The sequence below is a fragment of the Dipodomys merriami genome, unplaced genomic scaffold (assembly GCF_024711535.1).
Source record: "Dipodomys merriami isolate MVZ:Mamm:240054 unplaced genomic scaffold, mDipMer1.0.p SCAF_202, whole genome shotgun sequence".
Taxonomy (NCBI): Eukaryota; Metazoa; Chordata; class Mammalia; order Rodentia; family Heteromyidae; genus Dipodomys; species Dipodomys merriami.
This window is the reverse complement of record NW_027203405.1, coordinates 1,578,159-1,602,617: the sequence shown is the minus strand read 5'-3', so window position 1 is coordinate 1,602,617 and position 24,459 is coordinate 1,578,159. Positions and strand designations below refer to the sequence as shown.

Genomic DNA, 24,459 nt, shown 5'->3' with positions numbered 1-24,459 from the left:
TCAGACCTGTAATTCTAGCTGTCAGGAGGCTGAGGTCTGAGGGTCCCAGTTCACAGCCATCAGGGAAGCCTATGAAACTCAACTCTTAGTGACAACACTCTCCCCCACCCCACACAGCACCGCAGCCGGCGGACCCAGGCAGGAGGAAGCACGAGTGTGGTGGTCAGATCAACTGCTCTTTAATGAGCCTCTGCAGACCGGCCTCGGCAGCCAGGCTGCATGCGGGCAGGGGGTGGGGCCGCCCACTGGGCATCACACGCAGTCTCCTTCCAGGGCGGCCCGGGCTCAGCCTGGAACATGGCAGGCCCCCACGGCGGGCCCAGGGGCTGACTCTCGGTGGCCAGCCTGCCCAAATGAGACGCAAGCAACACCGCGCCTTCCCTCTGCACGTGAGCGGGCAGGAGCTAGAGGGCCGCGCTGGCGGGACCGGCCGTCCCGGAGACCATCACATGTTGGTGCTCATCCGAGACTGGCTGTTGGCTGGAGTCAGCTCGCCTTGACTCCCTTCCCTGGGAGGGGACTGCAGGGGTGGGGGGTCAGGGAGTTCGGTAGGGCCTGGGCGGGCGGGCCTGCCCCCTACAGCCCCAGCCGCTCACCTTGACGTGGATCTGGTTGCGCAGGACCGCAGCCCTCAGGATCATGGCCTTGGCGCGTCTCTGGAACTCCTTGCCCATCAGGAGGGACTTCTCGAAGGTGGTGCTGCGCTGATCCACATCCCGGGCATACAGAATCTGGAAAAGGACAGGCTCGGTTGGGCCCAGCAGGGGACGAGTCTCCCGCCCGCGGCCCCCGGCCCAGGGACCACCTTGCTGTGAGAGTCAATGCGGGCGTTGATGAGCCCCTCCAGAATGAGCTGTGTCAGCTCATCCTCCAGGGCTGCGACGGTTGTGTTGAAGGCTGCGGCCATCCTGTGCATGTCAGCTGACACATAGGGGCTGAAATACTGAAGAGCAGGGAGGCCCAGCTGCCGTAGCCTCCAGGCGGACCACCCCAGCCAGCCCCCCCTCCCCAGCCCCCTACCTGGATGAGCGCCCGGTTGCGGATCTGAGTGTACAGCGTCCTGACGTGAGGGGCCAGGTACATGTCCAGGAGCAGGTTATCCTGGGGAGAGGGGCTGGTCAGGCCCTTCAGGGCTGGAGCCCCGGCCTGCCCGGCTCGGGAGCCAGCCTCACCTTCATCTCATCCAGCATCTTGAGGCAGGAGGCGTACTTAGACTCGTAGAACTTGAAAATGATGTCTCGGACCTGTGGCTCCAGCTCCAGGAACAACTTGAAGGAGCTGTGGAGACCCCAGTGCTGAGCGCCCGGCCTGCCCGCCTCCCGGCCGAGGCCCGCCCACAGGCAGACACGGGGGGGGGGGGGGGGGGGCCACCTCCCTACCTGCTGGAGATGACGTTGCGCTGCAGCTCCTGCCGGTCAAAGGTAGCCAAGGCGCACAGACCGCCGTAGACGGCTACGTTACTGGGGGACAGCAGCTGAGGGCAAAGGGGGTGGGCTTGGGGTCGTGCAGGCTCAGGCACACGGGCCAGGAAGTCAGTCCAGAGCCAGGGCTCTCTACCCTGCCCCACCCCCTCTCAGCGCTCAGGAGTGGCAGCGAAGAGCTGAGCCCCGCTCTGGGCCCCACGGGGACCTGTGCAGGCCCTCACCTCGGGGAAGTCGCAGTGGTCAAAGGAGGCCAGCAGGAAGCACTTGGCAGCCTGCTTGTACTTGCGTGCGGCCAGCTCGGCCAAGCCTAGAGGAAGGAGAAGCTGAGGGGGCGCAGCCACCTGCGCGCCTTCCCTGTGTGCTGTTCCCCAGACAGGGACAGAAATGCTTGCTGGGAACAAACCGGCCCCCACATGCCGAGCACGCTTCCCGAGCTAGGTGCCCGGGGAGCCTCGGGGCGGCTGCGGCGCCCGCTGTCCCAGCCAGCCTCCACCCTGCCCCGCCCGCCCAGGGACGCGGGGCAGGCCGGCCCGGGGTAGGAGCCTTACCTGCAGCCGGCCCCGGGTAGGAGCCTTACCTGCAGCACACTTGAGCTTGGTGAGGATGGCTTGGGTCTGGCTGTCCCGCTCTCCACGCTGCTACAAGGGAAGGCCACACCGTGAGAGGCCCAGCGCCGGAGGACGGAAGTTGGGGTGGGCAGTGGAGACGGGGTATTACCTCAGCGATCTCTGGAGTAGACTCGGCCTTGCTGACATAGCTCAACACGTGAGACCAATTTTGCAAGTAGACACTGACCTGGCCGGATGAGTGGGCAGGGCTGGATGAACTTGGGGGGCCTCTCCGACCGCCCCGCCCCCCAGGCCACCCTGAGAGCCCCTCCCTCCGGCACCCGGGTCACCTTGATGACGTTCAGGCACATGTTGATGACGTGCTTGGCGCTGGTGCAGTAGTCCCGCGCTCGGGAGTAGCACTTGAGGGCGTTGCTAAGATCCCCGCAGTCCAGGTAGTGGTCACCCAGGTCATCGTGACCCCGCCTGCAGGACAGGCCTGGCGTGAGCGGAAGGGAGCCACTGCCCCCCACCCCCCCCCCCCCCGCCTCCTGGCCCCGGGGGAGCCGCACCTGATGCTCTCCTTGATGGAGTTACCCTTGTAGTTCTTCAGGTCTGTGTCCAGCTTCTCCAGCTTCAGCAGGGCCTTCTTCCGCGTGGCCTCCACCCAGGCCGTGTCCAGCGGCGGAGGCTCCACGCTGCTCTCAGGGATGGCGTCTGGGGCATTCTGAAGCTCCCTGTGGTCGAGCCTGGCCGTCAGCAAAGGCGGGAGCGGCAGGCGGAGGGAGACAGCCCGGCCAAAGGGCCCAGAGGCTGTGGGGGTGGCTTCCAGGGGCGGCCGGCCTGCGGTCGCTTCCCCCTCACGAGGAAGGCGGCGCAGCACCAGCATGGCGGCCCGCAGGGGCCCCGCAGCTCCAGCCGCCAGCTGGGGGTTGGTCCTGGGCTTGAGTGCCGTCCCTGAGCTGCTTTTGCCCAAGGAAAGCACTCTACAACTTGAACTACAGCACCACTTTTGGTTTTTCTGAGTAGTTTGATGGACCTAAGAGTCTCAGGGACTTTGCTGCCCGGGCCGGCTTTGAACCGTGGTTCTCAGCCTCCAGAGCAGCTGGGATGACGGGCGTGGCCGCCAGCGCAGCCCCCTCCAGCTCTCCTCACCTGGTGGCTTCAGAGAGCTTGCGATGGACCTCCTCATACATGTCCACGTTGAAGGTCCTCTGCACGAAGGAGAGGGCCATCTTCAAGGCCTCTACCCGCAGTGCAGGGCAGTGGTCAGCAATGAACTGCAGGCGCTCGACGCGCATCAGCCCGCTGTAGCTGGCCGCGTACTGCTCCAGGTCCTGGCGCGGGAGCAGGGGGGGGTCAGGCAGGGTGCGCAGGAGCCCTGCACCTAAGCCGGCCCAGGGACTCCGGGGCCTGTCCAGGCTGGAATACCAATCTTCATCTATCTCCAAGAGACCGTGGGCACAGCCCCCGGGGCGGCATGCAGGGGTGGGGTGGGGAGCCGGGGCCTGCTCTGCCCGCACCGGGAGGGTTCACAGCAAAAGAGGTGTGGGGCTCGGCCTGGGCCAAGGACCTGGAGCTCGGCCCGAAGATGCAAGCAAGGCTGAGGCAAAAGACGCGGCCTGGCCGCGGAGCTGCACACTTCCCCGGTCCCCGCGCGGCGGGGAGGCTGCGGGCCCGGTCCCCAGGCCTAGACCCCCCCCCGGGCTGCGTACCAGGGTGGGGTTCTCCACCACATAGTTGACGTCGGGTGCATTCTGGGGGTCTTCCTGCGGGTCCACGTCGATCTGCATGGGCTCCACAGCGCCCTGCAACACAGCGGCCTGAGACCCTGAGGGCCGCCAGACACCCCGGCCCGGCCCCGCCACGGGGAAGGGGTGGCCGAGAAGCCAAGCCTGGGAGGGGAGGCCCGCGCCCGGGACACGAGGTGCCAGGGCGGCACCGCGCGCAGGACCCGCAGCCGCCGCCTCCCCGGCTCCACCCGCGGCCGCCGCCGCCGCCCTGCGCCCCGCCGCCCTGCGCCCCGCCGCCCTGCGCCCCGCCGCCCTGCGCCCCGCCGCCCTGCGCCCCGCCGGCCTCCCCCGCGCAGCCCCGCCGCCCTGCGCCCCGCCGCCCTGCGCCCCGCCGCCCTGCGCCCCGCCGGCCTCCCCCGCGCAGCCCCGCCGCCCTGCGCCCCGCCGCCCTGCGCCCCGCCGGCCTCCCCCGCGCAGCCCCGCCGCCCTGCGCCCCGCCGGCCTCCCCCGCGCAGCCCCGCCGCCCTGCGCCCCGCCGGCCTCCCCCGCGCAGCCCCGCCGCCCTGCGCCCCGCCGGCCTCCCCCGCGCAGCCCCGCCGCCCTGCGCCCCGCCGGCCTCCCCCGCGCAGCCCCGCCGCACCTCGGAGAGCAGCGTGCAGGCCGACAGGCTGGCGCTGAGGCTGCAGTCCCCGGCCGTGCCGGGCCGCGGGGCCGCCCTGCCGCGCGGAGGGCTGCGGCCCAGGTCCGAGGCCGAGGAGGAGGCGGAGCTGGGTGCCGGGCTGCCCCTCATGGCGCCCAGGTCCCGGCCGGGCCGGGCGGCGGACGGAGGGCGTTGACGGGGGCGGGGGGCGGGGCGCGAGGCCAACGCCGCGCGCGGACCCGGCCCGGCCTCCACCCGCCAGGCCTCCGCGCACCCGGCCTCCGCGCGCCCCGCGACCTCCGCGCGCCCCGCGACCTCCGCGACCTCCGCGCGCCCGCCCGGCCTCCACCCGCCAGGCCTCCGCGCACCCGGCCTCCGCGCGCCCGCGACCTCCACACACCCGGCCTCCGCGCGCCCCGCGGCCCGGCCTCCACCCGCCCGCCCGGCCTCCGAGCGCCCGCGACCTCCGCGCGCCCCGCCGCCCGGCCTCCACCCTCCCGCCCGACCTCCGCGCGCCCGCGACCTCCACACACCCGGCCTCCGAGCGCCCGCGACCTCCGCGCGCCCCGCCGCCCGGCCTCCACCCTCCCGCCCGACCTCCGCGCGCCCGCGACCTCCACACACCCGGCCTCCGAGCGCCCGCGACCTCCGCGCGCCCCGCGGCCCGGCCTCCACCCTCCCGCCCGACCTCCGCGCGCCCCGCGGCCCGGCCTCCACCCTCCCGCCCGACCTCCGCGCGCCCCGCGGCCCGGCCTCCACCCTCCCGCCCGACCTCCGCGCGCCCGCCCGGCCTCCGCGCACCGGATCTCAGCGCGCCCCGCGGCCCGGCCTCCCGCCCGCCTGGCCTCCCGCCCGCGCGCCCCGCGGCCCGGGCCCGTTACCTGCAAATTGAACACCTGCACCGGCAGCGGCATCTTCCCCGCTCGCCGCGGCGCGCGTCCGCTTCCGGGGCAGCGAGGCCGCCGCTTCCGGGTCGGCGCCGGGGCGGAGCGCGAGGCTCTTAAAGGCGCCGCCGCCCGCAGCCCGCGCCCGGCGCCGGGGTCCGCGCAGCCGCATGGCCCGCGCCGGGGCGGCGCTGTGCCGGGCCGGCCTCGCGCTGGCCGCCACGCTGGCCGCGCTGCTGCTGCTCCCGCGCCCGCCGCCGCCGCCCCGCGCCCCCGCGCCCGCCCCGGCCGCCCGCGGCGCCCCAGCCCCCGCCGGCCCCGGCCTGAGGCCCGACGACATCTTCATCGCGGTCAAAACCACGCGGCGGAACCACGCGCGACGCCTGCGGCTGCTGCTGCGCACGTGGATCTCCCGGGCCCGCCGGCAGGTGACGCCCACCGCCCGCTGCCCGCGCCCCGCCTCCCCGCGCCCCGCCGACGCCCACCGCCCGCCGCCCCGCGCCCCGCCGCCCCGCGCCCCACTGCCCGCCGCCCCGCGCCCCGCTGCCCTCGCCCCGCCTCCCCGCGCCCCGCCGACGCCCACCGCCCGCCGCCCCGCGCCCCGCCGCCCCGCGCCCCGCCGCCCCGCGCCCCGCTGCCCGCGCCCCGCCGCCCCGCGCCCCGCCACCCCGCGCCCCGCTGCCCCACCGCCCCGCCGACCCCCGCCGCCTGTGCCCCGCTGTACCGCGCCCCGCTGCCCCGCCGACCCCCGCCGCCTGCGCCCCGCTGTCCCGCGCCCCGCTGCCCCGCTGCCCCGCCGACCCCCGCCGCCTGCGCCCCCCACGCCCCGCCGACGCCCGCGCCCCGCTGACGCCCGCCCACGGGGCCTCACGGGCAGTTTCTCCCTCAGACGTTCATCTTCACCGACGGAGAGGACCCCGAGCTCCAGCTGCAGGCAGGTGAGGCCGCTGAGGCCCGGGACGCCCCGGGTGCCACGACCGGGCAGCAGGTGGACACCCGGCCCGGACCAGGCCCCCTCCTTCCCCGCACAGCCGGACCCCCCCCAGGATCCCCCACCCTCCCCAGGACACCCCCACACACACAGAGAGGACCCCCTTCTTCCCCCGGCCAGGACACACACACAGCCAGACCGCCCATTCTCCCTGCTCAACGACCAGGACCCCACCCCACACGCGGCCAGGACCCCTACCCCCCTGCCCAGGCCCCTCCACAGCCACCAGTCCCCACTCAAGCCGCCCTGTGGGGACCCAGACGTCCCATCTCTTGGCCCCGGGCTGGGGTGCAGGTGAACACAGCCCGCCCCGTCAGGCCTGGCCGTGGGTCCGCCGGCGCTGGGCAGCCCGCCCCGTCAGGTCTGGCCCCGGGTCCGCTGCGCGGCCTCACGGGCCTGTGCTCCTCCCCGCAGGCGGCCGCGTCATCAACACCAACTGCTCGGCCGTGCGCAGCCGCCAGGCCCTGTGCTGCAAGATGTCGGTGGAGTACGACAAGTTCATCGAGTCCGGCCGCAAGTGGGCAGCGGGGGCCCCCAGCCCTCCCAAGCCCGGGCCGTCGGGGTGGGGCGTGGGGGGGGCAGGCCCCGGCTCAGGGCTCTTATCCACCCCCAGGTGGTTTTGTCACGTGGATGATGACAACTATGTGAACCCCGAAGGCCTGCTGCAGCTGCTGTCCACCTTCTCCCCCAGCCAGGACGTCTACCTGGGCCGGGCCAGCCTGGACCACCCCATTGAAGCCACCGAGAGGGTTCCGGGAGGCGGGACCGTGAGCAGGGGCCAGGGCGGGTGGGAGCCCCAGGGGGGACTTGGCTGTGCAGGGGAAGGGGGAGGGTCCTCCTGGGGACGGCCCCGCACGGGGAGCCCAGATCCCGGAGTCCAGCGCAGGGCCTCCATCTCCAGGTGGCCACGGTCAAGTTCTGGTTCGCTACTGGCGGGGCTGGGTTCTGCCTGAGCAGGGGCCTCGCGCTCAAGATGAGCCCCTGGGCCAGGTGAGTGGGGGGGGGGGGGGCGCCTGGGCCAGGTGAGCGGGGGGGGGGGGGGGCCTGGCCGCCTGGGCCAGGTGAGCGGGGGGGGGGGGGGGGGGGGCTGGCCGCCTGGGCCAGGTGAATGGGGGGGGGGCCTGGCCAGGTGAGCGGGGGGGGGGGTGGGGGGGGCCTGCCGCCTGGGCCAGGTGAGTGGGGGGGCCTGCCGCCTGGGCCAGGTGAGTGGGGGTGGGGGCCTGCCGCCTGGCCAGGTGAGTGGGGGGGCCTGCCGCCTGGGGCCGGGGTGGCCCCGGCGCTGCTGACCCGCCTCCCGCCCCCCAGCCTGGGCAGCTTCATGAGCACCGCCGAGCGCGTGCGGCTCCCGGACGACTGCACGGTGGGCTACATCGTGGAGGGGCTGCTGGGCGCCCGCCTGCTGCACAGTCCCCTTTTCCACTCCCACCTGGAGAACCTGCAGCGGCTGCCCCCCGAAGCCGTGCTCCAGCAGGTGGGCCAGCGGCCGGGGCGGGGGACCCCAGGCCCAGTCCCGCAGGAAGCACGGGCACCCGGCAGCGAAGCGCCCTGTGCTCCCGTGTTCTGACCTCACGCTCCCCCCCAGGTCACCCTGAGCTATGGGGGCCCTGAGAACCCGCAGAACGTGGTGAGTGTGGCGGGGAGCTTCAGCCTGCAGCAGGACCCCACACGGTGCGTGGACTGGGCGGGCGGGGGCGGGGGGGGGGCGGTGTGGGCGGGCGGGGGCGGGGGGGGGCGGTGTGGGCGGGGGAGGCGGGGCGGGGGAGGCGGGGCGGGGGGGCGGTGTGGGCGGGGGAGGCGGGGCGGGGGCGGGCCAGACAGGGTGTGGGCGGGCGTGGACGAGTGGCATGGGTGGGGCGCTCTGAGCCGGGGCGGGCGTGGACGGGGCGGGCGTGGACGAGTGGCATGGGTGGGGCGCTCTGAGCCGGGGCGGGCGTGGACGAGTGGCATGGGTGGGGCGCTCTGAGCCGGGGCGGGCGTGGACCGGGCGCTGTGAGCCCCCCGCACAGCCGCAGCACCGCTTCCCCCTTGCAGGTTCCAGTCTGTGCACTGCCTTCTCTACCCGGACACAGACTGGTGTCCCTGAAGAAGGGGGGACCTCCCCTCCTGGTGACTGGCCGTCGACCCTGGTGGCCACCCCGCTGGCAGGCGCTGGCCTGGCCTAGTTCGGCCCACGGCCCTCCCAGCTGTGGGTAGCAGGGACTTCAGGAGAGGACAGCGGCCGCGCCTGGACCACGGTTCCCGGGGAGGGGCCCGCCAGGCCAGGCCGTGGCTGCCCAGCCTGAGGACAGCGGGCTGTGGACCACGGTTCCCGGGGAGGGGCCCGCCAGGCCAGGCCGTGGCTGCCCAGCCTCAGCACACAGCTTCCCTGGGGCCTGAAGCTCATGAGACCCAGACCCACATTTGCTCTGTAGCCATGGAGAGGCCGGATGAGTGACCCTGGGCGGCCCTGCAGAGTCCCGCCCTGCTTCCACCCCGCTCTGCCTGTCCCGTCCCCACCCCCTCCCTGTCCCGCCCCCATCCCCCCTCCCACCCCGCTCTGCCTGTCCCGTCCCCATCCCCCCTCCCACCCCGCTCTGCCTGTCCCGTCCCCACCCCCTCCCTGTCCCGCCCCCATCCCCCCTCCCACCCCGCTCTGCCTGTCCCGCCCCCATCCCCCCTCCCACCCCGCTCTGCCTGTCCCGTCCCCATCCCCCCTCCCACCCCGTCTCTGTCTGTCCGGCCCCCATTCCCCCCTCTGCCTGCCCTGCCTCCATCCCCGCCCCCTCCCCCCTCTCTGCCCTGCCTCCATCCCCTCTCCCCTCTCTGCCTGCCCCGCCCCCCTCCCCCTCTCTGCCCTGCCTCCATCCCCGCCCCCCCTCCCCCCCTCTGCCTGCCCTGCCCCCTCCCCCCTCTGCCTGCCCCACCCCCCTCCTCCCTCTCTGCCTGCCCCGCCCCCCTCCCCCCTCTCTGCCCTGCCTCCATCCCCGCCCCCCCTCCCCCCTCTGCCTGCCCCGCCCCCCTCCCCCCTCTCTGCCCTGCCTCCATCCCCGCCCCCCCTCCCCCCTCTGCCTGCCCCACCCCCCTCCCCCCTCTCTGCCTGCCCCGCCCCCCTCCTCCCTCTCTGCCTGCCCCGCCCCCCTCCCCCTCTCTGCCCTGCCTCCATCCCCGCCCCCCCTCCCCCCTCTGCCTGCCCCGCCCCCCTCCCCCCTCTCTGCCCTGCCTCCATCCCCGCCCCCCCTCCCCCCTCTGCCTGCCCCACCCCCCTCCCCCCTCTCTGCCTGCCCCGCCCCCCTCCTCCCTCTCTGCCTGCCCCGCCCCCCTCCCCCCTCTCTGCCCTGCCTCCATCCCCGCCCCCCCTCCCCCCTCTGCCTGCCCCGCCCCCCTCCCCCCTCTGCCTGCCCCGCCCCCCTCCCCCCTCTGCCTGCCCCGCCCCCTCCCCCCTCTGCCTGCCCCGCCCCCTCCCTCCTCTCTGCCTGCCCCGCCCCCCTCCCCCCCTCTGCCTGCCCCGCCCCCCTCCCCCCTCTGCCTGCCCCGCCCCCCTCCCCCCTCTCTGCCTGCCCCGCCCCCTCCCCCCTCTGCCTGCCCCGCCCCCCTCCCCCCTCTCTGCCTGCCCCGCCCCCCTCCTCCCCCTCTGCCTGCCCCGCCCCCCTCCCCCCTCTCTGCCCTGCCTCCATCCCCGCCCCCCTCCCCCCTCTCTGCCTGCCCCGCCCCCTCCCCCTCTCTGCCTGCCCCGCCCAGCTCTGGCAGCAGAGGGCGCTGCGGTGCAGAGCAAGGCCTGGCAGCCTGCGGACAGGCTGGAGACCTGGCGCCATCAGGACTCACCTGAGCACTTTCTTTCTCTTTTGGAAAATAAAGAAAATGGAGCGTATTCGGGGTGAGCTGGCTGGCCTGTTGGGGTGTTTGGACTTCTCCTAGCGATGGTGGTGAAATGGCAGTTCAATATTTGAGGGTTGCACAACTTTGAGTCCTAAGGGCACCGAGCACCGCACTGACCGGGCCCAGCCCCGGCCTCGCCCCGGCCTGTCCTGGACACCTGCCGTTGGTCAGGTGGAGGCGTGCCAGCCCAAACAGCAAGCCCCAGGCCACCAAAAGAGAGGACGGGGAGGAGGAGGCAGAAAAGAGAAGGAAGCGGCCAGGTGCCCGCGGCTCAGGCCTGTGGAGCTGAGAGCCGAGCCCCGCAGGAAAAGCCATGGAACCACTCAATTACCAGAGACCTGGAGGGGCGCTGTGCACAGAGGTAGACGCTCCCCTTCGGGGAAAAGCTCATGGCGCTGGGAACGTGGCTCAGTGGTAGAGCGCTTTGCCTCACATGCATGAGGCCCTGGGTTCGATCCCTCAGCACCACATAAGCAAAGCAGAAAAAGCCGGAAGTGGCGCTGTGGCTTAAGTGGTAGAGCGCTAGCCTTGAGCTGAAGAGCTGAGGGACAGCACCCAGGCCCAGAGTTCAACACCACACGGTGAGGGAAGTACCTGTCCTCTCTGGGACCCAGAGGCCCAGCCTGTAAGGAGACACTGCTCACCCTGGCCCCTGAGCCCTCCTCCCCCGCTCCTGCTCACCCCTCACCTCCCACGCCCCTCACCCCTGAGCCCTCCTCCCCCCCCCCCCCGCTCACCCCTGAGCCCTCCTCACCCCCCCCCCGCTCACCCCTGAGCCCTCCTCACCCCCCTCACCTCCCACGCCCCTCACCCCTGAGCCCTCCTCACCCCCCCGCCCCCGCTCACCCCTGAGCCCTCCTCACCCCCCCTCACCCCTGAGCCCTCACCCCCCTCACCTCCCACCCCCCCTCACCCCTGAGCCCTCCTCACCCCCCCCCCCGCTCACCCCTGAGCCCTCCTCACCCCCCCGCTCACCCCTGAGCCCTCCTCACCCCCCCCACTCACCCCTGAGCCCTCCTCACCCTATCGCTCACCCCTGAGCCCTCCTCACCCCCCCGCTCACCCCTGAGCCCTCCTCACCTCCCACCCCCCCTCACCCCTGAGCCCTCCTCACCCCCCCCCCCGCTCACCCCTGAGCCCTCCTCACCCCCCCTCACCCCTGAGCCCTTCTCACCCCCCCCCGCTCACCCCTGAGCCCTCCTCACCCCCCTCACCTCCCCACCCCCCTCACCCCTGAGCCCTTCTCACCCCCCTCACCCCTGAGCCCTCCTCACCCCCCCTCACCCCTGAGCCCTCCTCACCCCCCCGCTCACCCCTGAGCCCTCCTCACCCCCCTCACCTCCCACCCCCCTCACCCCTGAGCCCTTCTCACCCCCCCCGCTCACCCCTGAGCCCTCCTCACCCCATCGCTCACCCCTCACCTCCCACCCCACCTCCCCCCCACTCATCCCTCACCCCTGAGCCCTCCTCACCCCCCCTCACCCCTGAGCCCTCCTCACCCCCCCTCACCCCTGAGCCCTCCTCACCCCCCCGCTCACCCCTGAGCCCTCCTCACCCCCCCCCCCGCTCACCCCTGAGCCCTCCTCACCCCCCTCACCCCTGAGCCCTCCTTACCCCCCTCACCTCCCACCCCCCCTCACCCCTGAGCCCTCCTCACCCCCCCCCCGCTCACCCCTGAGCCCTCCTCACCCCCCCGCTCAGTGAGCCCTCCTCACCCCCCTCACCTCCCACCCCCCCTCACCCCTGAGCCCTTCTCACCCCCCCTGCTCACCCCTGAGCCCTCCTCACCCCCCTCACCTCCCACCCCCCCTCACCCCTGAGCCCTTCTCACCCCCCCTGCTCACCCCTGAGCCCTCCTCACCCCCCTCACCTCCCACCCCCCCTCACCCCTGAGCCCTTCTCACCCCCCCCCCGCTCACCCCTGAGCCCTCCTCACCCCATCGCTCACCCCTCACCTCCCACCCCACCTCCCCCCCACTCATCCCTCACCACCCCTCACCTCCCACCACCCTCACCCCTGAGCCCTCCTCACACTCCCCCCCCCTCACCCCTGGGCCCTACTCATCCCCCCCCACCCCCCAACCAGCCCAGCAGCAGGGCCTGAGCTCGGCTTCGGCTTGGTGGCTGCACAGGGCCTGGGCCCCTGGAGGCCCTGGGCTGGGCCCCTCCCCCTCCCTCTGACCCAAGGGCTCTGGGGAGGGGCCACGGGTCTGGGCTGGGAACTGGGGGAGCCTGCACCCCCAGGCTCCGTGCCCTGAGAAGTGGAGAGGCCAGTGGCGTTTCCCAGAAGTATCTCCTTACCTCACCAGCCGCCCGCCGCACCTGGCCAGCCTCCTCTGCACAGGTGCTGCACCATCTCCTTGGGTGTGGGTTTCTGAGGGCTGACACTGCCCTGCCCCCAGCAAGTGTGGGGCGTAGGGCCTGTGCCAGGCAGGGCTGCCCCGGGCCTGAAGCCACGGCCCCGTGTCCTCGACACCCCTTTGCTGTCCAGAGCAGCGCAGGCGGCTTCGGTGGCCAGGGCTGCCTCACCTGGGAGCACCCGCCCATCCCCCCAGGGCTGAGGCCGGCCCTGCTCCACACCCAGGGCCACCTCTGCACCCGCGAGGACCTCCCGGAGACCAGCCGGGTGTGCCCAGCGTGGGAGTGCCGGGCTGGCCCCGCGTGGCCTGTGCCTGGTGTGGCCAAGACCCTGCGAAGCCCCCGTCAAACAAAGCCGCAGCTCCACGCTGTGGGCTGCACGCGGCTCTGCCCACCTGTATTTTCTTTTTCTTATTCTTTTTCTTTTTGTCGGTCCTGGGGCTCAAACTCTGGGCCTGGGCGCTGTCCCTCAGCTCTTGGCGAACGCTCTATCACTTAAGCCACAGCGCCACACGCTCTATCACTTAAGCCACAGCGCCACTTGCGGTTTTCTAGTGGTTTATTGGAGATAAGAGTCTCAGGGACTTTCCTGCCTGGGCTGGCTTTGAACCACGATCCTCAGATCTCAGCCTCCGGAGTAGCTAGGATGACAGATTCCTGCTCCTTCCTCCCTTCCTCCCTTCCTTCCTTCCTCCCTTCCTCCCTTCCTTCCTTCCTTCCTCCCTTCCTTCGTTCTTTTTCCTTCTCTTTCAGGCTAGTGCTCCACCACTTGAGCGCAGCTTCTTTGGCTTTGGTGGCTGATTGGGACTAACAGTCAAAGAATGTCTGCCTCGACTTCAGCCGTGATCCTCAGCCTCGGCTCAGCCAGTGAGACTCGGGCCCAGCTTCACGTGTGCTTGTGTGCCTGTGGCATGTGTGCATGTCTGTGTGTCCACACAGGTGCAAGTCTGCATGGTCAGGCCCTACAGGCGTGCACACACGTGTGTCGTGTGTCATCTCCACGTTCATGTGTGTCCGTGTCCCCATGTGCTGGTACGTGTGTGCAGGCACGAGGCGAAGGGGAAATGGTAGCCTGAGTGGGCCGCCCTGTCCTGCGGCCGCCCCGTCCTGCGGCCGCCCCGTCCTGCGGTCAGGTATGTGAGGGTGGAGGTCAGGGGTCATGAGTCGCTAGCCCAGCCCTCAGGAAGGAGCACGGGGACCCCGGATCTCCCCAAGGCCAGGGGTTGAACGAGGAACCTGGAGCCAGAGGAACTGGGGCTGAGCAGCGAGGGACAGCGGCAGGGCCAGGAGGGCAGCACAGCCGTGAGGGAGGGGTGGGGGGGAGGGCAGGGTGGGAGAGGGGTGGGAGGGAGGGCAGGGTGGGAGAGGGGTGGGGGGGAGGGCAGGGTGGGAGAGGGGTGGGAGGGAGGGCAGGGTGGGAGAGGGGTGGGGGGGAGGGCAGGGTGGGAGAGGGGTGGGGGGGAGGGCAGGGTGGGAGAGGGGTGGGGGGGAGGGCAGGGTGGGAGAGGGGTGGGGGGGAGGGCAGGGTGGGAGAGGGGTGGGGGGGAGGGCAGGGTGGGAGAGGGGTGGGGGGGAGGGCAGGGCGGGAGAGGGGTGGGGGGGAGGGCAGGGTGGGAGAGGGGCCTGTCCTGCCCCCTCATCTGCTCAGGTGGGTGGTGGCTTGGCTTTGGGTACCCGGCCCCTGGCAGAGCTCACAAGAGCCAATCCCCCCCCCCACACCACCTGCCCCGGCTGCAGAGCATGCGCGCTAGCTCATACCTTGCATTCTCACATCTTCCTGATGTAGGAGTCAGGGTAGGACAGGGCCTGAGCCTGACCTCCCACACAGCCTTCCCTAAGGCCCCTGCGCCCTCCCTCCCTCCCTCCCTCCCTCCTGTGCCCCCTTCCCTCCTTCCTTCTCCCTGCCCCCCCCAAGTCAAGTTGCCTTCCTCACAGGTAGCCCTCACCTGGCTCAGGTGTCCCCTTGGGAATTCGGGGTCCAGTTTCAGGTGGCTTTGTCAAGGAGTATCCACACCCTGAAAAGCAAATCCTACCTACCTCTTAAGGAGCCTCACATAAGGAATCTGAGAGGGAAGTTTCTGGAAGGACTGTGACAGTCTAGCTCAGCCCCTGCATTCCCAGAGTGGTACTCACCCTGCCCCTACACCTACCCATAGCCCAAACCCAAACCGGCCCCCTTCGGTGGCTGCAGCTCTGGGGTTCCAGGCCTCCCGGGGCTCTGCCTGCAGCTCCCCAGCTCTTCCCATGTAGGAAGGGCGCACACGCGTGCACATGGATGTTCATGACACCTGTGCGATGTGTGCCTGTGGACATGCTCCCTGAAGCCCCTTCCAGGGGGGCCCCCGCTGACCGCCCAACCTCCACACAGCTTCCCTGAGGAGGTCCCAGGCCAGCAGGGCCAGGTCTGCTCTACAGCAGCCGGACTGGGCTGCAGCTGACCCGTCCGAAGCAGGGGTGCGTGCACCGACTAGCTCTGCACCGTGTTCTCTCCAGGAGGAGGGCGTCCCCCTGGAGGCCGCCGCAGTTCCGCCCCCAGGTGCGAAGCGGGCAGTTGGCAGAGGGGGGTCTGGCAGGCTGCTGACCATCAGCACCAAACACCTGGCGGTCGAGGGCGTGGCCTGGGGGGCTCCAGACAGTGCCCCGTCCTCCTTTTGATCTGATGTGTGTGCACCATGTGCATGTGCTCCTCTGCTCTGATGTGTGTGCGTGCGTGTGTGCACATGCACTCACTGTTCCTGGGCTTGAACTCAGGGTCCGGGCGCTGTCCTTGAGCTTCTTTTGCTCAAGGTGAGCACTCTACCACTGAGCCACAGCACCACTAATAGTTTTCTGGAGGTTTATTGGAGATAAGTCTCACGGACTTCCCTGCCTGGGCTGGCTGTGGACTGTGACCCTCAGATCTCAGCCTCCTGAGTAGCTAGGCTGACAGGCCTGAGCCGCCAGTGCCCAGTGGCTTCCAGTTACAAAGCTAAACCAACAAATGTGAAGAGAAGGCCAGCTGGACACCGCCGCCCATTTCCTACCCGGGCACTGGCTTCCTCGTGAGGGTCACGGATCAAGGTCGGGACTCTCCTGACCCGTCCTGGGAGTCTGAGGGTAGGGCTCACCTGGGAGGGCAGGGGCCACAGCCTGCTGGATGGGTACCCCAGGGGAAGCTGGTGGCTCCTACCCACTCTGTCCAGCCTGCCCCCCCCCAGTGATGTTAGCCTATGAAGCCATCTGTCCTACGTGGCAGGGGAGGGCTCAGGATTCACTCTTAGACAAATCCCCAGAACTGGACTGGGTGTCCTGTCCCCCCCTGCACTCCCCCCTGAGTGAAGAGCCGTGGGTAGAGCCTGGGTATGGCGCTGGACAGGACCTGGGCGCTGGCACTTAGGTTTGCCGGTGTCTGAGCCTGGTGGTGTTAGAAGGAGCCAGGCCAGGCTGGATCTTCACAGGGGAGGCTGTTGATGGAGATGAGCGGCGAGGGACGCAGCCTTCCAAGGGCTTGGAGGCTGCAGAGCCGCCGGGACAGGCGCTGGGTTTTCATGAGGCTTGAGCAAGGGGAATGCAGAAGCCGCTAGGTCTAGGGAGTCGGGGCTTTTCGGTTGGGTGCGCGATGAGTGATCACAGCTGGGCTGGGGATTGCACAGCGCACATGTGTGGCCTTCTGCCTGGCGATGTGGGCGCCTGGGAGAATAGGGCGGGGCTCGGTCCTTCCGATTCCATCTGGAGATTGATGGAAGGAAGGGATGGGCCGAGAGGGAGAGGCAAGTCCTTCCTGAATTGCCTGGTGGGGGGTGGTCTTCAGGGTCCAGGTCTGTGCTGGGCAGGGCAGTAAGCAAGGCCTCCAGTGAGACCAGGCCAAAGGCTGACAGGTGGCAGGACCTGTTGAGACAATGAGGAAGGACAGGAAACACACCCTGGCACAAGCCAGAAAAGGTGCATTTGGACCATAGCCCCACTTTTGGCCTAGTGCAGGGAAGGGGGACTTGCCCTAAAACTGGGTTATAGGTGTCCGGGCTATATAGTATGGACGGGAAGCAGAAATAGCAGGGAACAAAGGCAAGCACGTAAAGTCCTGTCCAGTGAGAAGGTGGGCAGGGATGGGTGTTCGGTAGGCATGCTTTAGAATGACTTTCTCTTGACCTCCTGGCTCTGGTTCATGCTCAAAGAGATGCTGTGAGTCTGACTAAGTGCTATGTAGGGTCAGATCTATAATCCAGATCCTGAAGTGAGTAGACTCAGAAAAGAGAAAAGCATTGGATTATTGTTTGAGTCCCACAGACAAAAATGACTGGTTGATTTTTATTATGGGGTTTTGGGTAGGGAAGAGAGAGCAGTCAGCGAAGCTGGCCGGCGTTAACCAGCCAGCCCCTGTCAGTGACAGATTAGCTAAGAGCCGGAGCAGAGGCCCGTTTATTTAGGGTCTAGAAGGGAAAACGGTGCATTAGACCCAGAAAGGATGGCAGGTCGCACTGCCTTCTCCCAGCACAAGCTCAGAGTGCCCAGAGTTTTCCTCAAAAGGTCAATCAGTCCAGTCTTAAGGGGAACTCACATTCCACCCTGAACTGTGTGAGGGTCTAAGGGTAGACCTAGGTTTATGCAGATCGAAGGCTGTTTACTGTTTAGCTCTCCTTCCCAGAAGAAGGTGGCCTAGCACTTGTAATACAAAATATTGGCACAGGTGGAAGTTTGTACCTTACTTCTTCACGTGAGACCAATAAAATCCTTGGTTAATGGAACCCTGGGGTCAGTTGATGGCAGGCTACAGGTCCCCTGGTGCCCCAGGTCTCAGTTGCAAGATCCAGTCTCCATTCTTGTTATTGTGTTGCTCCTGGGTGTGTCGGATTAAGGAGCACTCGGTGGGTTGGGACTGGTGTCAGCTGGTTGTTTTACCTTCGGAGGCTTACACCCGCCCCACCTAGTGCCCACTAAGTAAGTAGGCAGGCAGGCACCGGGACAGAGGTCAGCAGAAGGAGTTTGCCTGGAGAAGACAGTTTTGGCTTAGAGAATCTGGGCCAACCTCACATAGCAAGAGTGTAGTTACAAGAGCAAGGAAGGGGAAAAGGATCTCTGGTCTGGAGGTTGTGAAAAAAAGAAGAAAAGAGAGAAAGGGGGATGAGAGACAGATTGAGCTGCTACAAGATAAGGAAGTTTGCCTTTCTAGAGGAGGTGGCTGGGAGGTTTACAGCAGAGAAGGATGAGCGGGGGTCTGGAGTGGAGGAAGAGGAGGGTTTGGGTGTAGGGACCTGGGCCTGAAGCAGGTAGACTAGGAAAAGTGAGGTGCGGTCAGCTAACAGCAAATACAGGAGATGTTCCTTCATGTGCTTCCCTTAAGATTAAGGGAACAGGGCTGGGAAGGTGGCTCAGTGGTAGAGCACTTGCCTAGCATGCCTGAGGCCCTGGGTTCGATTCCTCAGCACCACATAAGCAAAAAAGAAAAGACCCGGAAGTGGCGCTGTGGCTCAAGTGGTAGAGCACTAGCCTTGAGCTGAAGAGCTGAGGGACAGCGCCCAGGCCCAGAGTTCAGGCCCCACGACCGGACCCCCCCCAAAAAAAAAGGGAACAAAAGTCATTTTGGGGGGAATGAAGCAGGATATCATGGAAACTGAGGCCTGGTGTAGGCAACTCAGAAATATGGAATCTAGAAACTTAGAGAAACGCTATCTTTGCTCCAGAGAGGACAGGTAAATGCACTCTTTCCTGAGGGATGCATTTCCCACCCTAGGACTCATAACTGCCGGACAAGATGCCCAACATGCAGATAGCTGGGCAGCAGGATGCATTCTTACATGGAAACTCAAGAGAATAAACTCCAGGTGTGGTTGAAGCCAAGACAAAAGCACCTAGCATTGCATAACTTAAAGCAAGACCCCTCCCCACCCCGCCTTTACCCTATAAATACCCAACAGCCCAAGGAGCTGTGTATCTCTGGGTGTCCCTATGAGAGCACCCACACTCAGAGTATGCCCCTGCCCTTCTGTGTGTCTGCTTTTTTTTTTGTCTGTTTCTTTGCTTGTTTACTTACTTAATAAAGCTTTACCAAGTTTTTTTTACCATTGTGACTTGTCCAGAATTTTTTTTCGGGGGGGGGGGGGTTTGGTCGTGGGGCTTGAACTCTGGCCCTGGGGCTGTCCCTCAGCCACAGTGCCACTTTCGGTTTTCTTGTGGTTTATGGGCGATGAGTCTCAAGGAGGGGGCTGGGAAGGTGGCTCAATGGTAGAGTGCTTGCCTTGCATGCCTGAGGCCCTGGGTTCGATTCCTCAGCATCACATAAGCAAAAAGAAAAAAGCTGGAAGTGGCACTGTGACTCAAGTGGTAGAGCGCTAGCCTTGAGCTGAAGAGCTGAGGGACAGCGCCCAGGCCCAGAGTGTAGAGAGCTGCGAGAGGCCGCACCTGGAAGATGGCGCCGGCTTCCGCCCTCCGCCTTCCCGATGGTGAGTGCTCTCTGTGGTAAACAACTCCTTATATGGCTAAGGCAAAGAATCTGGCTTGCTTCCGCACACCTGAACCTATTGGTGGTTCCCACGTGGCGTATCAGGGTTGGCTACCCAGCGGGTACTTAAGGCTGTGGGGAATTCTCCCCGGGGTTGGGGGTCAGAAGATTACTCAAAGGTCCTGAATAAACTGCAGAGAGAAGAGTTCGGTGTCGTGTCTTCCTTGCTGGTCGAGGCGGTAGCGACACCAGAGTTCAGGCCCCACGACCGGACCCAAAAAAAAAAGTCTCAAGGACTTTCCTGCCCAGGCTGGCTTTGAACCATGATCCTCAGATCTCAGCCTCCTGAGTAGCTAGGATTACAGCATGAGCCACCAGCACCCGGCTGAATTTTTTTTTTCCCTGTTGGTTGTGGGGCTTGAACCAGGGCCTGGGCACTCTCCCTGAGCTCTTCAACTCAAAGTGAGTGCTCTACCACTTGAGCCACAGTGCGACTTCCTGTTTTCTGAGTGGTTTATTGGAGTTTCATGGCCTTTCCTGCCCAAGCTGGCTTTGAACCATGGTCATCAGATCTCAGCCTCCTAAGTAGCTAGGATTACAGGTGTGAGCCACCAGTGCCCAGCTGTCCAGAAATTCTTATTCTGCAATGGAAGTCAAGAACCCTAAGTGAAGAGTTCCTGCATTTAAAGGGGGGCTTCACTAAACCTCGCCTCTGTCTGGTGACCCCTGTCATTTCCTTGGGAAATTTAAATGAGTAAGAGTAAAACTGAAGACTGAAGGTTCGGAATTTAGGCCATTGGTGACCATGGTTTACACAATAGTCCAGATTTCAGTAGACAAACAAGTCAGTTTTCTTTGACTGTAAATCAGTCAGCCCAAGAATCTTAAGACCGCCAGCAAGTCCAGAGAGGTCTCTGGGAGACAATCTGGAAAATTCAGTAGGACTCTGGGGCCTGTCCCGCTGCTCCAGGCGTCCCTGTTGCTTTGGAAGGCAGATGGATGGATCCCAATAATTCCCAAAGTCCTAATTAAAGGGGGGCCAGGGAGTCATGAAGGGAGACTCCTGGAGTCTCTGGGGACCCCACAGACAGGAAGGGGGATGTCCGCAGTCCTGGGGCCTGGTTCAGGGCAACTCCACCACGGACTGGCTGGCTACCTCCAGATGGAAAAAGGCCTGGGAAAGAGAAGGTGAAAGGCTCCATGAGAGGCCGCAGGAGGCCACAGAGGGACCCCGTTTCTCCTGGTGCTTCTCTCCCAGGTTTTGGCACCACATGTTAGGAAAGTAGAGGAGAAGGAAGGAAACAGGCTGGACTTAATTCTCCACAAGTGAAGACTGTTTATTGAGATAGAACAGCAAGGGACACAGCCTTCCCGTGGGCTGGGAGACTGTGAAAGGAGCTGGGACAGGAGCTGGGTTTTTATGAGGCCTGAGCAAGGAGGCACAGGTGAATGAAAAAGCCGTTAGTGCCGGGCACCGGTGGCTCACGCCCATGACCCTAGCTACTCAGGAGGCTGAGATCTGAGGATCACAGTTCAAAGCCAGCCTGGGCAGGAAAGTCCGAGAGACTCTTATGAATCTAATCACACCCCATGTGCACAGGGCACAACTGTCCTGACCTGCCCTTCAGCAGGGCTAGAACCCCACACTAGCTGATTGTCCCATGTTCCCACTTCTCTCCCGGTAAAAAACAATGGTACAACACTTTGTCAGGCTAAAACCTCTGTCCACACAGGGCAGATGAAGGAATCGCCAGGCCGGCTGACCTCCAGGGCGCCCCAGACAGGCAGATGCGAGGGACTGGCTACTCAGCACTAGACGGCAAGGAAAAAGAACATTCCTTTCCTCTGGGTGCCGCTCCCCTCCCTCCCTCCCTTCCTCCCTCCCTCCCTCCCCTCCTTCCCCCAATGCCTCTCACAGGCACACAGGCAAGCACTTGCTTCATTTCCTGGCCAAACCCCAGTGTGAAGTGTGAATTGTTGGGCAGGCACCTGTTGAGGCCGGTGACCTCCCCTAGAGGCCAGTAGGCCCAAGCCCGGCGGCCCCCCCTACCCGCCCAGGCCCGCCTCGGCCTCCCCTGCCCGCCCAGGCCCGGCTCGGCCCCACCTGCCGGCCCAGGCCTATAAAACCCAGAGCCGCTTCCTCCCCTGCAGCCAGGCGGGAGGCCCCACCATGCAGTTCAATTTCAGTGGCCTTCGTGCCTTGGTGACAGGTGCAGGGAAAGGTGAGTGGCCCAGCCCCGCACCCAGCCAGCCCAGCCACCGGAGCGGGCTGCTCCCAGGGCACCGCCGGAGCCCATCCAGACAGGACAGACAGACACCAGCCCCTTCCCACTGACACAGCCTAACACCCAAAGGCCGGCACTCCCTGCCTCTCGCTGGTTCACGCCTGGTCCCCAGCTCCTCGTTCCCAGGACTCAGCCCTGCTGCCCGGACCCCGCCCTGGGCCGCAGGGTCACCTCCACCGCTCTCCTCTGCAGGGATAGGGCGGGACACGGCGAAGGCCCTGCACGCGGCCGGAGCCCGCGTCGTGGCCGTGAGCCGCACCCATGCCGACCTGGTCAGCCTCTCCGGAGAGGTGAGGTGCCCTGCGCCCTGTGGGGGCCTCAGAAGCCTGCCAGAGCTGGCACCGGATCCCCACCCAACGTCTCCCACAGTGTCCTGGGGTGGAGCCGGTGTGCGTGGACCTGGGAGACTGGGAGGCCACCGGCCGGGCGCTGGGCAGCGTGGGCCCCGTGGACCTGCTGGTGAATAATGCGGCCGTGGCCCTGAGGCAGCCCTTCCTGGAGGTCACCAAGGACTTCTTCGACAGGTAGGGAGGGGGAGGGCGGGCGTGCAGAGGGGCTGGGAGGGGCCGAGCCGGACAGGTGGCAGCAGCAGAGCGCCTCTCCCACCAGGTCCATCGATGTGAACGTGCGCTCTGTGATCCAGGTGTCCCAGGTGAGCGGGGGAGGGGGCTCAGCACCAGACCCGCCGGCCTGTGCCAGCCCAGAACCCCACGCGCCTCCTGGTTTCCAGATCGTAGCGCGGGGCATGATTGACCGCGGAGTGCCAGGCTCCATCGTGAACATTTCCAGCATGTTGGCCTTAATCCCCTTCCCCAACCTGACGAGTTACTGTGAGTGCGCCCCGCTGCACCCACGTCCCCGCCCCTTTCCAGAAAGGGGGGGCTTGGCTCCCAAGGGGCGCTCAGTGCTGTGCTCTCCTGGGCGGGGGTGGGGGTGTGGGGGTGTGGGGTGTGGGGTGTGGGGTGGGGAGGGCTCAGTGCTGTGCTCTCCTGGCGTGGGGGTGGGGGTGTGGGGTGTGGGGTGTGGGGTGGGGAGGGCTCAGTGCTGTGCTCTCCTGGGGTGGGGGTGTGGGGGTGTGGGGGGTGTGGGGTGGGGAGGGCTCAGTGCTGTGCTCTCCTGGGCGGGGGTGGGGGTGTGGGGGTGTGGGGTGTGGGGTGTGGGGTGGGGAGGGCTCAGTGCTGTGCTCTCCTGGGCGGGGGTGGGGGTGTGGGGTGTGGGGTGTGGGGTGTGGGGTGGGGAGGGCTCAGTGCTGTGCTCTCCTGGGGTGGGGGTGTGGGGGTGTGGGGGGTGTGGGGTGGGGAGGGCTCAGTGCTGTGCTCTCCTGGGCGGGGGTGGGGGTGTGGGGGTGTGGGGTGTGGGGTGTGGGGTGGGGAGGGCTCAGTGCTGTGCTCTCCTGGGCGGGGGTGGGGGTGGGGGTGTGGGGGGTGTGGGGGGTGGGGGGTGGGGAGGGCTCAGTGCTGTGCTCTCCTGGGCGGGGGTGGGGGTGTGGGGGGTGTGGGGTGTGGGGTGTGGCGTGGGGAGGGCTCAGTGCTGTGCTCTCCTGGGGTGGGTGGGGAGGGCTCAGTGCTGTGCTCTCCTAGGCTGCAGCAAAGGCGCAATGACCATGCTGACCAAAGCCATGGCTCTGGAGTTGGGGCCGCACAAGGTGACCGATGGCCGATGGCCGGGCCGGGCCGCAGGGGCCGCAAGCCCGGCAGGGTCAGGAGTTGGGGGAGGGGTCGGGGGAGGGTTCCCCAGCCGGGACGCGGGGCGGGCTGGCTGATCGCGGCAGGCGGGCTCTGGGGGGCACAGGGCGGGGCGGGGCCCCTCGAGCTGAGCCCCCTCCCGGCCGCTGGCCCTAGATCCGGGTGAACACCGTGAACCCCACCCTGGTGATGACAGACATGGGCAAGGGTGTCTCAGCCGACCCCGAGTTCGTCCGAAAGCTGAAGGAGCGGCACCCCTTGAGAAAGTTCGCAGGTCCGGGACGGGGTGCGGGTGCGGGACGCGCGGAGGGGGCCCCAGGCCTGCGCCCTGACCGGACCATTGCCCAGCAGAGGTGGAGGACGTGGTCAACAGCATTCTCTTCCTGCTCAGCGACCGCAGCGCCTCCACCAGCGGCTCAGGGATCTTCGTGGACGCCGGCTACCTGGTCACCTAGAGGGGCCGTCGTGCAGGCCCCGCGATGGGGCGGCGGCTCCGCGGGCCCCGCCCCAACGCCAGGCCCACAGCCCCAACGCCGCCACGCCCACAGCCCAACCCACGCCAGCAAGGCCACGCCCCCACCCGAGGTCACGCCCACAGCCCAACCCACGCCAACAAGGCCACGCCCCCACCCGAGGTCACGCCCACAGCCCGACCACGCCAGCAAGGCCACGCCCCAACTCAGGCCACGCCCACGCCGAAGCTTCTGTCTGATCCCCACCTGGACCCGCCCACTTTTCGCCCCTCCCACACCCCGCTCCTCCCCCGCATCAGGCCCCGCCCACTCCCCCTCTGCTCACAGGTCTGCCCCAGGCTCGCCTCACGCCCAGCCCCACCCTGATCCTAGCTCCAGGCCCCGCCCCCAGACCACGGCCCCGCCTCCGCACCGGGTCCCGCCGTAGCCCCACCCATTTTCCCCGGCCGCCTCCGGTCCAGCCTCGCGGGCCTCCACGCCCCCAAGTCTGGCTACCGGTTCCCGGACACCGACATCCCGTTTCCCCAGTATCTACTTCCTGAGCCCCTGCTCCTTCCCCGGCCACGGTACCCTTCGTGCAGGGGGTGGTTTGCCCAAATAAAGCGACTCTGTAGGTCGGGAACGCGGAACCCACGCTCTGACTGGGCTCGCCCGGGCGGGGCTCTCTGGGCAGCGGGGCGGGGCCGGGTCTTTCGGGGCGGGGCTCTCTGGGCAGCGGGGCGGGGCCGGGTCTTTCGGGGCGGGGCCGGGTCTTTCGGGGCGGGGCTCTCTGGGCAGCGGGGCGGGGCCGGGTCTTTTGGGGCGGGGCTCTCTGGGCAGCGGGGCGGGGCCGGGTCTTTCGGGGCGGGGCCGGGTCTTTCGGGGCGGGGCTCTCTGGGCAGCGGGGCGGGGCCGGGTCTTTCGGGGCGGGGCCGGGTCTTTCGGGGCGGGGCTCTCTGGGCAGCGGGGCGGGTCCGGGTCTTTCGGGGCGGGGCTCTCTGGGCAGCGGGGCGGGTCCGGGTCTTTCGGGGCGGGGCTCTCTGGGCAGCGGGGCGGGGCCGGGTCTTTCGGGGCGGGGCTCTCTGGGCAGCGGGGCGGGGCCGGGTCTTTCGGGGCGGGGCTCTCTGGGCAGCGGGGCGGGGCCGGGTCTTTCGGGGCGGGGCTCTCTGGGCAGCGGGGCGGGGCC

The 24,459-nt window shown here is 67.8% G+C and overlaps 3 protein-coding genes across 12 annotated transcripts; 2 read left to right on the top strand and 1 right to left on the bottom strand.

Moving 5' to 3' along the window:
* Positions 1-157: 157 nt before the first annotated feature.
* On the bottom strand, positions 158-12,894 carry Gps1 (G protein pathway suppressor 1). 8 transcript variants are annotated; one of them, XM_070031691.1, is made up of 14 exons: positions 12,829-12,894; positions 3,688-3,780; positions 3,128-3,309; positions 2,545-2,709; positions 2,323-2,458; positions 2,142-2,219; positions 2,002-2,062; positions 1,646-1,731; positions 1,380-1,474; positions 1,173-1,278; positions 1,021-1,101; positions 806-943; positions 597-731; positions 158-520 (listed from the first exon to the last, which is right to left on the bottom strand). In XM_070031691.1, the coding sequence occupies exons 2-14, from the start codon at positions 3,763-3,765 to the stop codon at positions 446-448; spliced, it is 1,416 nt and encodes a 471-aa protein (XP_069887792.1). In that variant the 5' UTR covers positions 3,766-3,780; positions 12,829-12,894; the 3' UTR covers positions 158-445. The 8 variants fall into 8 exon arrangements, with proteins under 8 accessions (XP_069887792.1, XP_069887784.1, XP_069887785.1 ...); XM_070031683.1 differs by lacking the exon at positions 12,829-12,894 and adding an exon at positions 12,377-12,650; XM_070031684.1 differs by lacking the exon at positions 12,829-12,894 and adding an exon at positions 12,377-12,650 and having other exon boundaries at positions 2,002-2,059.
* Rfng (RFNG O-fucosylpeptide 3-beta-N-acetylglucosaminyltransferase) lies at positions 5,400-8,388 on the top strand. Its single transcript, XM_070031569.1, has 8 exons — positions 5,400-5,657; positions 6,119-6,167; positions 6,635-6,737; positions 6,834-6,987; positions 7,122-7,210; positions 7,526-7,691; positions 7,803-7,888; positions 8,252-8,388. Exons 1-8 carry the CDS (start codon positions 5,400-5,402, stop codon positions 8,301-8,303), a joined length of 957 nt encoding a protein of 318 aa, XP_069887670.1. The 3' UTR covers positions 8,304-8,388.
* Positions 12,895-20,969: 8,075 nt separating the features above from the next.
* Positions 20,970-23,916, top strand: LOC138833271 (carbonyl reductase [NADPH] 2-like). Of its 3 annotated transcripts, XM_070031681.1 has the most exons (9): positions 20,970-21,073; positions 21,329-21,426; positions 21,506-21,660; positions 21,746-21,788; positions 21,867-21,966; positions 22,717-22,781; positions 22,978-23,095; positions 23,213-23,388; positions 23,488-23,916. In XM_070031681.1, the coding sequence occupies exons 1-9, from the start codon at positions 21,022-21,024 to the stop codon at positions 23,719-23,721; spliced, it is 1,041 nt and encodes a 346-aa protein (XP_069887782.1). In that variant the 5' UTR covers positions 20,970-21,021; the 3' UTR covers positions 23,722-23,916. The 3 variants fall into 3 exon arrangements, with proteins under 3 accessions (XP_069887782.1, XP_069887781.1, XP_069887783.1); XM_070031680.1 differs by having other exon boundaries at positions 23,213-23,916; XM_070031682.1 differs by lacking the exon at positions 23,488-23,916 and having other exon boundaries at positions 23,173-23,361.
* Positions 23,917-24,459: the final 543 nt, after the last annotated feature.